At 42.6% G+C, this 13,106-nt stretch overlaps 1 protein-coding gene across 2 annotated transcripts in view; it reads right to left on the reverse strand.

Annotated features, from left to right (window-relative positions):
- LOC122691338 (myomegalin-like) overlaps window positions 1-12,788 on the reverse strand; it is a 70,669-nt gene extending 57,881 nt beyond the window's left edge. The window contains exon 1 of one of the 2 annotated variants that reach the window (XM_043897945.1): window positions 11,213-12,788. In XM_043897945.1, the coding sequence (XP_043753880.1) occupies window positions 11,213-11,340 (128 nt within the window). In that variant the 5' untranslated portion in view covers window positions 11,341-12,788. The remainder of the gene's footprint in view (window positions 1-11,212) is intronic. The other variant, XM_043897946.1, reaches the window with a different exon arrangement.
- Window positions 12,789-13,106: the final 318 nt, after the last annotated feature.

The following is a 13,106-nucleotide window of genomic DNA, read 5'->3' on the forward strand; positions in this document are numbered from 1 at the left end:
AAATTTGTTTCCTGAATACAGCTTGTTCAGCTGCATTCTCCAGAACTGGACCATTTTTTGGTTATAATACTTCTGAGTTAATTTGTAAATGATCTCTATTTAACTGACTCAAAAGTAAGCACTTCTGTAAATTTGTAAATTAAATACTTCCTAATATTTAGAAACTTGGCCAAAATGAATTTCAAATCATCATGATCTGGGAATGATATTCAGTACTGAATTGATACCTGGTATTGAAGCTAGCTTAAGTTTGTTGTCTTGCTAAACGTAACACTACTATGTACCTACATTTATTAGAGGTCAAATAAGACAGTAATAACAACAGACTGGTTCCAAATAGGAAAAGGAGTACATCAAGGCTGTATATTGTCACCCTGCTTATTTACCTTATATGCAGAGTACATCATGAGAAACGCTGGGCTGGAAGAAGCACAAGCTGGAATCAAAACTGCTGGGAGAAATATCAATAGATACGGAGATGACACCACCCTTATGGCAGAAAGTGAAGAGGAACTAAAAAGCCTCTTGATGAAAGTGAAAGAGGAGAGTGAAAAAGTTGGCTTAAAGCTTAACATTCAGAAAACTAAGATCATGGCATCTGGTCCCATCACCTCATGGGAAAGAGATGGGGAGACAGTGGAAACAGTGTCAGACTTTATTTTTTTGGGCTCCAAAATCACTGCAGATGGTGACTGCAGCCATGAAATTAAAAGACGCTTACTCCTTGGAAGGAAAGTTATGACCAACCTAGATAGCATATTAAAAAGCAGACACATTACTTTGCCAACAAAGGTCCATCTAGTCAAGACTACGGTTTTTCCAGTGGTCATGTATGGATGTGAGAGTTGGACTGTGAAGAAAGCTGAGCGCCGAAAAATTGATGCTTTTGAACTGTGGTGTTGGAGAAGACTCTTGAGAGTCCCTTGGACTGCAAGGAGATCCAACCAGTCCATCCTGAAGGAGATCAGTCCTGGGTGTTCATTGGAAGGACTGATGCTGAAGCTGAAACTCCAGTACTTTGGCCACCTCATGCGAAGAGTTGACTCACTGGAAAAGACCCTGATGCTGGGAGGGATTGGGGGCAGGAGGAGAAGGGAACGACAGAGGATGAGATGGCTGGATGGCATCACTGAAGTTGATGGGCATGAGTCTGAGTAAACTCTGGGAGTTGGTGATGGAAAGGGAGGCCTGGCGTGCTGAGATTCATAGGGTTGCAAAGAGTCGGACATGACTGAGCGACTGAACTGAAGACAGTAAAGAAACTGCCTGCAATGTGGGTTTGATCCCTGGGTTGGGAAGATCCCCTGGAGGAGGGCATGGAAACCCACTCCAGTGTTCTTTTCCTGGAGGGCTACAGTCCATAAGTTTCCAATCAGAAAATGCTGGTATGACAAACAGTTCACAATTACTTGCCTCTTGGTTTTCGCTAAAAATTAAGGTGTTTAAGAGTTGAGGATTCTAAAAAAAAAAAAAAGTTGAGGATTCTGATCTAAATTTGTAATTAAAGCTACTAAAAATAAAGGAAAAAATTATCAGTATATAATAGGAGAGTAGGATATATGTGCTGAGTAAAAACACATGAGGAGTTTTATGCATGGTCAGACTGAAATTAGATTAAACTTAGGTAAATGGATTTTGCTAATATATGTGGATAACTTGCAAAAAAAAAATGGAGAAATACTATACTATCACTTTAAACTGAAAAAAAATCAGACTGTAAAATCTTTACATATAACACACAAATGTAATTATGCTAAAATGTGCATAGAAAAATGACAGGAGGGAAATTCTCCACATTTTAATGCTGTCTTTCTTTGAGTGGTGAATGATTCTGTTTTCTTCTTTCACATTTTCTGCATTTATAATATTTATAATAGAAAAAAGGCAAATATTGGACCAGGAATCAATCTTGCAGTGACTAACAGCATGGCATGTTTGGAATTGCAAACTTGACATCAGATGCTGGTCTTTTTACTTTAGAAGGGCAGTCATTCCTAAGGCTTAGATCAATTTCCTAAGGAGATCACCATCAGCTTCAGCATTACACTTCAGTGGTTTCCTCCTGACATACGATTTTGAGATGTGCTTCCTTGTCAGAAAATAGTGGCCTATCTTCTACCAGTTAAGGGTTTCTCCTTTGTTTCCAGAATAAGAACTGCTTCAGAAACTTATACTTCTGGGAAGTTTCCACGCAGCCAGCTCTAGATAAAAATGCTATAACCTAAAGGAGATTTAGTCCCCCAAGATGAGATAATGCCAATATGTATTTTCAGAGGAGGTTCCTTTGAACCTATAGTTATGAGCATTTCAGGTTTCCTCCCAAACCTTCAACTACTAAGCAAAGACTCACATTGGGAGGAGCAACTTGAAGGAAATTGGGTCCGAAGATTGCTAGTGAAGACATAGGTGATGGCAGTATTAACTAACCTCACTGCCTTTATCCTTTAGTCATCCATTTATTAAGTATTTATTGAGTACCAGATCTTGTGCCATAATTTACATAACCTTTAGACTTTATTTATATCGTCTTACAGTGACCAATGATCTTATTTGACCAAGTGACCAAGTATTTTGAAACTATTTGAATTAGTTTCATTTTGTGTGTTGAATTACACAGGAAGTATTTTCAAATGAATGATAAGCCTTCTAAGATTATACTGTATGGGTAAATGTTACTCTATGTCCTGGTATAATCTATCAGCCATAATTCTGGTTGAATCACAGCAACGTGATTAAGCTTCTTTGTCAACACATTGTGATCAGATCTTTACCCTTGCCTTTTTAAGTCTTTAATAGCCAGTTAAGTGGATGCTTTGCAAAAGTGCTAAATCTTCAAGAAGATTCATAGGAAGGACTTTTAAACAAACATAGGTCAGATATATCACTGAATTTGGTAAAAAAATTTATATCAAACTTGTAGGGAAAGCAAACCTTCCCTTTTCACTGGCAGCCATGATGAGCCCTAAGGCTGTCTGCAGCAGAGTCAGCAGAGTGACAAGACAATCTTACAGTGACACTTACCCTGGAAAGGAAAGGGGATTTTGACTGTGCTATATGTCGGTATTCAGGAATAAACAGTGAAAGAGGAACTGTTAGCTGCTTAATTAAGACAGTTATGCAGTACTAGCTTCAGAAAAATCTGGTTTTCATAAAACACAATGAAAACCTAAACTCAGTATTGCTTACTTTGCCTTCTGAAATAGCACAGCTCTATTGGCAGCATGAAGGTCAAGGAAAAAAGGCAGAAAACTCAGGGGCGAACTGTGACTCCTTTAGAGAAAAACAGGAACAACCCTGCATTATCAAATACCACTTTTGCCAGGGCCTTTGTGACATGCATTGTTCTTGCCCAAGTTCTGGCATCTTATCATTTTAAGAAGCATAACAAAAGGATTGGTTACTGGTGGACTGTACGTAAACTGGTGTATATGGTTATAATGTTTATGGATTTTGTCTGTAATATTACTGATTTGGATCTGTATTCTCCAGATATGCAGGAGCAGTTCCCCTCAATTTACTCTGACCTACAGCAGTTTGGTAAATTATACTTCTGTGAGTCTGACTATCTGGACGCAAGTTTCCCCAAGAGTGTCAGGTCCAAAATGTTTTATCAGGCTTATTCTCCTTAAATGCTTATACAAGATTCGAATTAAGGAATTGGAAACACAGGAATATGTCCAACTTGGTATCCATTCCCCAAATCAAGGTAGGACTATGCTGCACTTCAGCAGGAAGCAGCTAGACCATTTGTCACTCCATTCCCTCTAAGACTTGGGGAAGGATGAAATGGAACTGGAGGTTGAAACAAGCCAATCTAAAAACTGAGTTCCTCTGCCCAGTTTAAACATATCCACGTGTTACCCTCAAGATTAAGGATTATCAAAGAAAAGGGAGGAATTCCAAGAGCAGGATGAGCACAGCCCTTAGCAGTAGCACCTCATTACTGTGCACCCTGTTAATAGGCAACAAATCTTGTTCAGCCATTGCTCAGTGCCTCAAGCATGGGCCCTGCCCATAAGCAACCAGCTGTCAATGAGGGACAGTTAGTTGTCCTGCTAAGCTATTGGTCAGCACTGCACTGTGCCCTGCCCATCGGTAACTGTCAATGAAGGACCACTGGGGAAGTGATTCAGTCAAGGGTCCATGGTGTGATGGTCATCAGGTAGAGAGTAAGGTAAGAGGCAGATGCAGGCCTTCTCCTGGAGGCCCTCCAGTTTACCCAGCCTTGGACCAGCAGATGAGCTGGAGGGCCCAGGGAGCAGACTGGGGACTGCGTCCTGCAGGGCTCCAGAGCCCTCACTAAGGCCCTCCACTAGCCATGGCCCAGGACTTGAGAAGCAGTGAACCTCTCCCCCATCCCTGTCTCTCTGACCCACTAGCAGTGGCTGTCTATGAGTCACAGTCTGTGAGACCTGGTCTCCCCATTTGGACGGCCTGAGGAGACTGAGGGCCACTTGGGTTGGATGCCTGGCTCCCTCAGGGATGACAGCTGGGCAGGGCATGGGAACCTGGCCCTGAAGGAGCCAACTGAGATCTGCCTCCTCTTAGCCAGGACTGAGACCTTGGAGGGTAAAAGTTGTGCCTTGGGACTTTGCCCTTTCTTGTCAGGACAGAGAATAACATTCATCTGGCAGAGATTTATAGGAACATCATTATCTGACCATGACCTGACCTTGAGAACAAAGGATCTGACACCCAGAAGTCTGCAACAGCTAACCATGCCCATCCCTCACCTTTTGATTTTAAAGGGACGTGCTGACAGCTTTCAGTAACTTTGGGTTCTTTGGGCATGAGCCACCCGTTTGCTTGTATGAATCTGTAATAAACCCTTCTCTGTTCCAGACTCATGTTTAGTATTGATGGGCCTCACTGTGCAGGGGGCACAAGGATGTGCGATTTCAGTAACAATTTATGGTGACTGGGGCAGGACCTCTGTGCCCATGGCAGGCTGACCCTGGCCAGGGGCATCCCCTTCTCAAGTACCCAGCAGCTGCTGGAGTTCATTTTGCTCTGGGGAAATGGAAGGGACTCTCCCTTACAGGCGCCAGCTGCCCCAAGGCACACGGCTGTTTGGAGCAAAGAAACATCCAGAGCTATGGTCCACATTTGGTGTCACCTTGAGTAAGTCACTCAAGCTTGCACAAGCTAGGAATTCTGTCCACTCCATTTGGGCTACTTCCTTTGCAGAAAGTGAGCCATTTTGGGTCTGTTCTCTTTTGAGAGCTAGGCTACTCTGGAGACCTCTGGTAGTGGAAAAGGAATTTCAGACTCACCTTCTCTAATTATCTGTCTGTGTGACTATAGCTTCTTTGTTGTTTGTGTTTTTGTGTGTATCATTGTGGGGTGGACCACTCTGGTTTGTCCTTCTGTGCGTGGGACCACGTTTGTTATTTGCATGTTGTATGTTTGTGAATCAGGATTTCCACTGGTTAGTTGAGACGTCTTTGAATAATAGAGCTAGCATGTGATGACACCAGGTATCCTTCCCTACTGAGCTGGGTTTCGCCTGTGGTGGAACATTGGTTGGAATATTCTGTTTGCAATGGGTGGAAGTCTCATTTTTTTGGTGCTAGGGAACTGTGAATCTTAGAGACCATTTTGCACTGCATTTGTTTGTTTGGTATTTGATAACACCTGGTATTTGATAATAATCAGAGCTCTATTCCATCTTATAGTCCCCCCCTAGGGTTAAAAAAAAAAATTTTTTTTTTACACTTCATGGCCACTATATTCTTTAGACTCGGGGTGGGGGGCGGGGTTGCGGAATTGGTCAAGATGAAACTTTTTAAATTCCAAAACTGGCCCTTTTTTGTATATGCAGTTGGAGAAAGCTGGCTTGATGAGATACTTTTTCAGAATTCTGACACTGAGAAAACAAAAAATACTTCTAGGAGAAAGCATGACATTAACTAAGTAAAGTTAACTTATTCCTACTGTTATTTCTGGTTTTGTGTTTGTCAGGTGGATTGCCATGACACATGTAGTCATGATTTCCTGGCTTTCAATTTGCATGTTGTTTGCTATCAATAAGAGGAATCTTGGTTTGAAAAAGTTGAGGAAGTCATTGAACTTCACCCCTTTGTTTTTGTCCTGCAGGGATTACATTTTTTTGTGTGTGTTTGTGTTTCTTTAGTGTGTAAGTGTGCCGGCTATGGGAAACTCAAATTTGTTTCCTGAATACAGCTTGTTCAGCTGCATTCTCCAGAACTGGACCATTTTTTGGTTATAATACTTCTGAGTTAATTTGTAAATGATCTCTATTTAACTGACTCAAAAGTAAGCACTTCTGTAAATTTGTAAATTAAATACTTCCTAATATTTAGAAACTTGGCCAAAATGAATTTCAAATCATCATGATCTGGGAATGATATTCAGTACTGAATTGATACCTGGTATTGAAGCTAGCTTAAGTTTGTTGTCTTGCTAAACGTAACACTACTATGTACCTACATTTATTAGAGGTCAAATAAGACAGTAATAACAACAGACTGGTTCCAAATAGGAAAAGGAGTACATCAAGGCTGTATATTGTCACCCTGCTTATTTACCTTATATGCAGAGTACATCATGAGAAACGCTGGGCTGGAAGAAGCACAAGCTGGAATCAAAACTGCTGGGAGAAATATCAATAGATACGGAGATGACACCACCCTTATGGCAGAAAGTGAAGAGGAACTAAAAAGCCTCTTGATGAAAGTGAAAGAGGAGAGTGAAAAAGTTGGCTTAAAGCTTAACATTCAGAAAACTAAGATCATGGCATCTGGTCCCATCACCTCATGGGAAAGAGATGGGGAGACAGTGGAAACAGTGTCAGACTTTATTTTTTTGGGCTCCAAAATCACTGCAGATGGTGACTGCAGCCATGAAATTAAAAGACGCTTACTCCTTGGAAGGAAAGTTATGACCAACCTAGATAGCATATTAAAAAGCAGACACATTACTTTGCCAACAAAGGTCCATCTAGTCAAGACTACGGTTTTTCCAGTGGTCATGTATGGATGTGAGAGTTGGACTGTGAAGAAAGCTGAGCGCCGAAAAATTGATGCTTTTGAACTGTGGTGTTGGAGAAGACTCTTGAGAGTCCCTTGGACTGCAAGGAGATCCAACCAGTCCATCCTGAAGGAGATCAGTCCTGGGTGTTCATTGGAAGGACTGATGCTGAAGCTGAAACTCCAGTACTTTGGCCACCTCATGCGAAGAGTTGACTCACTGGAAAAGACCCTGATGCTGGGAGGGATTGGGGGCAGGAGGAGAAGGGAACGACAGAGGATGAGATGGCTGGATGGCATCACTGAAGTTGATGGGCATGAGTCTGAGTAAACTCTGGGAGTTGGTGATGGAAAGGGAGGCCTGGCGTGCTGAGATTCATAGGGTTGCAAAGAGTCGGACATGACTGAGCGACTGAACTGAAGACAGTAAAGAAACTGCCTGCAATGTGGGTTTGATCCCTGGGTTGGGAAGATCCCCTGGAGGAGGGCATGGAAACCCACTCCAGTGTTCTTTTCCTGGAGGGCTACAGTCCATAAGTTTCCAATCAGAAAATGCTGGTATGACAAACAGTTCACAATTACTTGCCTCTTGGTTTTCGCTAAAAATTAAGGTGTTTAAGAGTTGAGGATTCTAAAAAAAAAAAAAAGTTGAGGATTCTGATCTAAATTTGTAATTAAAGCTACTAAAAATAAAGGAAAAAATTATCAGTATATAATAGGAGAGTAGGATATATGTGCTGAGTAAAAACACATGAGGAGTTTTATGCATGGTCAGACTGAAATTAGATTAAACTTAGGTAAATGGATTTTGCTAATATATGTGGATAACTTGCAAAAAAAAAATGGAGAAATACTATACTATCACTTTAAACTGAAAAAAAATCAGACTGTAAAATCTTTACATATAACACACAAATGTAATTATGCTAAAATGTGCATAGAAAAATGACAGGAGGGAAATTCTCCACATTTTAATGCTGTCTTTCTTTGAGTGGTGAATGATTCTGTTTTCTTCTTTCACATTTTCTGCATTTATAATATTTATAATAGAAAAAAGGCAAATATTGGACCAGGAATCAATCTTGCAGTGACTAACAGCATGGCATGTTTGGAATTGCAAACTTGACATCAGATGCTGGTCTTTTTACTTTAGAAGGGCAGTCATTCCTAAGGCTTAGATCAATTTCCTAAGGAGATCACCATCAGCTTCAGCATTACACTTCAGTGGTTTCCTCCTGACATACGATTTTGAGATGTGCTTCCTTGTCAGAAAATAGTGGCCTATCTTCTACCAGTTAAGGGTTTCTCCTTTGTTTCCAGAATAAGAACTGCTTCAGAAACTTATACTTCTGGGAAGTTTCCACGCAGCCAGCTCTAGATAAAAATGCTATAACCTAAAGGAGATTTAGTCCCCCAAGATGAGATAATGCCAATATGTATTTTCAGAGGAGGTTCCTTTGAACCTATAGTTATGAGCATTTCAGGTTTCCTCCCAAACCTTCAACTACTAAGCAAAGACTCACATTGGGAGGAGCAACTTGAAGGAAATTGGGTCCGAAGATTGCTAGTGAAGACATAGGTGATGGCAGTATTAACTAACCTCACTGCCTTTATCCTTTAGTCATCCATTTATTAAGTATTTATTGAGTACCAGATCTTGTGCCATAATTTACATAACCTTTAGACTTTATTTATATCGTCTTACAGTGACCAATGATCTTATTTGACCAAGTGACCAAGTATTTTGAAACTATTTGAATTAGTTTCATTTTGTGTGTTGAATTACACAGGAAGTATTTTCAAATGAATGATAAGCCTTCTAAGATTATACTGTATGGGTAAATGTTACTCTATGTCCTGGTATAATCTATCAGCCATAATTCTGGTTGAATCACAGCAACGTGATTAAGCTTCTTTGTCAACACATTGTGATCAGATCTTTACCCTTGCCTTTTTAAGTCTTTAATAGCCAGTTAAGTGGATGCTTTGCAAAAGTGCTAAATCTTCAAGAAGATTCATAGGAAGGACTTTTAAACAAACATAGGTCAGATATATCACTGAATTTGGTAAAAAAATTTATATCAAACTTGTAGGGAAAGCAAACCTTCCCTTTTCACTGGCAGCCATGATGAGCCCTAAGGCTGTCTGCAGCAGAGTCAGCAGAGTGACAAGACAATCTTACAGTGACACTTACCCTGGAAAGGAAAGGGGATTTTGACTGTGCTATATGTCGGTATTCAGGAATAAACAGTGAAAGAGGAACTGTTAGCTGCTTAATTAAGACAGTTATGCAGTACTAGCTTCAGAAAAATCTGGTTTTCATAAAACACAATGAAAACCTAAACTCAGTATTGCTTACTTTGCCTTCTGAAATAGCACAGCTCTATTGGCAGCATGAAGGTCAAGGAAAAAAGGCAGAAAACTCAGGGGCGAACTGTGACTCCTTTAGAGAAAAACAGGAACAACCCTGCATTATCAAATACCACTTTTGCCAGGGCCTTTGTGACATGCATTGTTCTTGCCCAAGTTCTGGCATCTTATCATTTTAAGAAGCATAACAAAAGGATTGGTTACTGGTGGACTGTACGTAAACTGGTGTATATGGTTATAATGTTTATGGATTTTGTCTGTAATATTACTGATTTGGATCTGTATTCTCCAGATATGCAGGAGCAGTTCCCCTCAATTTACTCTGACCTACAGCAGTTTGGTAAATTATACTTCTGTGAGTCTGACTATCTGGACGCAAGTTTCCCCAAGAGTGTCAGGTCCAAAATGTTTTATCAGGCTTATTCTCCTTAAATGCTTATACAAGATTCGAATTAAGGAATTGGAAACACAGGAATATGTCCAACTTGGTATCCATTCCCCAAATCAAGGTAGGACTATGCTGCACTTCAGCAGGAAGCAGCTAGACCATTTGTCACTCCATTCCCTCTAAGACTTGGGGAAGGATGAAATGGAACTGGAGGTTGAAACAAGCCAATCTAAAAACTGAGTTCCTCTGCCCAGTTTAAACATATCCACGTGTTACCCTCAAGATTAAGGATTATCAAAGAAAAGGGAGGAATTCCAAGAGCAGGATGAGCACAGCCCTTAGCAGTAGCACCTCATTACTGTGCACCCTGTTAATAGGCAACAAATCTTGTTCAGCCATTGCTCAGTGCCTCAAGCATGGGCCCTGCCCATAAGCAACCAGCTGTCAATGAGGGACAGTTAGTTGTCCTGCTAAGCTATTGGTCAGCACTGCACTGTGCCCTGCCCATCGGTAACTGTCAATGAAGGACCACTGGGGAAGTGATTCAGTCAAGGGTCCATGGTGTGATGGTCATCAGGTAGAGAGTAAGGTAAGAGGCAGATGCAGGCCTTCTCCTGGAGGCCCTCCAGTTTACCCAGCCTTGGACCAGCAGATGAGCTGGAGGGCCCAGGGAGCAGACTGGGGACTGCGTCCTGCAGGGCTCCAGAGCCCTCACTAAGGCCCTCCACTAGCCATGGCCCAGGACTTGAGAAGCAGTGAACCTCTCCCCCATCCCTGTCTCTCTGACCCACTAGCAGTGGCTGTCTATGAGTCACAGTCTGTGAGACCTGGTCTCCCCATTTGGACGGCCTGAGGAGACTGAGGGCCACTTGGGTTGGATGCCTGGCTCCCTCAGGGATGACAGCTGGGCAGGGCATGGGAACCTGGCCCTGAAGGAGCCAACTGAGATCTGCCTCCTCTTAGCCAGGACTGAGACCTTGGAGGGTAAAAGCTGTGCCTTGGGACTTTGCCCTTTCTTGTCAGGACAGAGAATAACATTCATCTGGCAGAGATTTACAGGAACATCATTAGCTGACCATGACCTGACCTTGAGAACAAAGGATCTGACACCCAGAAGTCTGCAACAGCTAACCATGCCCATCCCTCACCTTTTGATTTTAAAGGGACGTGCTGACAGCTTTCGGTAACTTTGGGTTCTTAGCACATGAGCCACCCGTTTGCTTGTATGAATCTGTAATAAACCCTTCTCTGTTCCAGACTCATGTTTAGTATTGATGGGCCTCACAGTGCATGGGGCACACGGATGTGCAATTTCGGTCACAGTACTAGATACTGTAAATCCCTATTCATATTTTCACTTGGTTGCAAATCTGCAATCATTTCTGTTTCTAACTGGTGTTAGTAGATTCCACTGTAAAACTGCTACACTAACGGTCATTAAAACTTTTTTTAGCTCCACACTTACCTGCTAGAACCGGCTACTGGAAGGACAGACCAAAGCGGTAGCTCTGGGACTGACGCGGAGGAGTCTTCGTGCTCCGACGGTATCCCTCGGCAGACCGCTGGCGCCATCCTGTGATCTCTTATGCACATCGCGACCGTAGCTCGCCAGAGACTGGGGCCAGGGCTCGGGGATGCGGCGGCGCAGAGGCTGGCAGGGTGCACGCGTTCTGAAACCTCTCCCCAAAGTCCCAAGACAAATATTTGCTTCCCCAGAGTCAGCCAGTGCAAAAAATCAGCTCTGGTCGGATCGGCGGACAGGGACGGCCTTGTCCCGCTCTCTGGCCCAGCGGCGGCGGCGCCAACCCCCGGCCGCCTGTTGCGATTGCGCTCTCGGCCGCCGTCTGGCGCTGGGGTTGCCAGGGGGCGCGGGGCACGCGAGAGTTTGCTGGCGGCCGCGGCCTCGGCTGAAACCTGGTCCAGGGTTCACCGGAAGGGGAGGAGCGCTAGCCGTCTGGGCGAGACCTAAAGAAAAAGGCGGCTGGCTTCGGCGGCGGCAGCAGGGAGGGAGCAGGTGGAGAGTACGAGGCGGCTGTCCAGTGGAGCACTGATGACTTCCCTGCTGGTTCCGTCACCATCAAGAGCCAGGAAGGGACCCGCGGCCGGGAGAGTGTGCAGGCTGCTGGGCAGGGAGCCCCTAGGCTCTTCACAGGCTGCTCTCAAATACTTTTGGGAACCGCGGAGCTTCTCCCGCAAGGGTCCAAGGCCTGTCTTTTCCGGAAGACGTTTCCGGGACTGAGAACAAGGCCCCAGAGCGGACTGAGGCAGCTGGCTGGGAGAGAGGAGGGAGGTTGGGTTTTTTTTACCTTCGCTTTCGGTCTCAGCAGGGACAACACCCAGGGCCAGTTGGATTTACGAAGGCTTCATAGCCCTTGGGCCCTTATCTTATATTCCCCAGGGCTAGACCTAAGCACTGTTATGGAGCTGAACAGGCAACCAGGTGTGGAGAAGAGTAGTTGTTTCTCACCTTCCAGCCTGTAGGGAGGGCCCTAAACTCATTTGGGGATCACGGGAGCTTCTGCTAGAGTCCAGGCCCGCTTCAGAACACACAGGAGGTTCCTAGTCTGAGAAGGAATCTATGTACCAAAATATACATACCATTTTAATACTTCTGTATCAAATGTTGCTGATAGTTGTGTACATTTTCTTTCAAACTTGTTTATTAAAGGAGTAACTTTAAATTTTCTTTCAAAGAACCAGATTATGGTTTTAATTAATTGTTTTGGGGGAGTGGGGAAGTCTGTTCCATTGATTTCTATCCTAATTTATTTTTTCTGCTTTCCTCGGGTTTATTCCTTTATTAACTTTTAATAGCTTTTAATTCATTGTTTTTAATAGTTCTTATTTTCTCATAAATGCATTTTAAAGCTCTGAATTTTCCTCTGACCTCTTCATATAGGTTTTAATATGTAATGTTCACTTTATTTCTAAGGAATATATAATTTTTATTTTGATAGCTTCTTTAACTATGTGCTTTTCCCCAACAGTATAGATCAAGGATCGTATTTGTAGTTATTTCATTGCATTATGATTAGTAAATATATCTTGTATGGCTTCAGTTTTTTCAGCACTTGTTGAGTTTTCATTTGTCATCTAACACATGGTCAGTTTCTAATCAGTTTTGCATGTGAATTTCAATATAATGTACTCGGATAAAAATGGTGCAGGTGTAGTACACTTATGATTGATCTTGTTAACTATGCTCTTCAAATCCTCTGTATCTTCAAATAAGTTTTTGTTGACTTAGTCTTAATTCCTGAGAAAGATATATCTATACTAACATAATTAACACTTGATTGTTGACTTATTTTAAATCTTTGTGTATGCACTCGTGAGGATATGCATGTGTGTGTACCTGT

This window comes from Cervus elaphus, unplaced genomic scaffold (assembly GCF_910594005.1).
Source record: "Cervus elaphus unplaced genomic scaffold, mCerEla1.1, whole genome shotgun sequence".
NCBI classification, from domain to species: domain Eukaryota; kingdom Metazoa; phylum Chordata; class Mammalia; order Artiodactyla; family Cervidae; genus Cervus; species Cervus elaphus.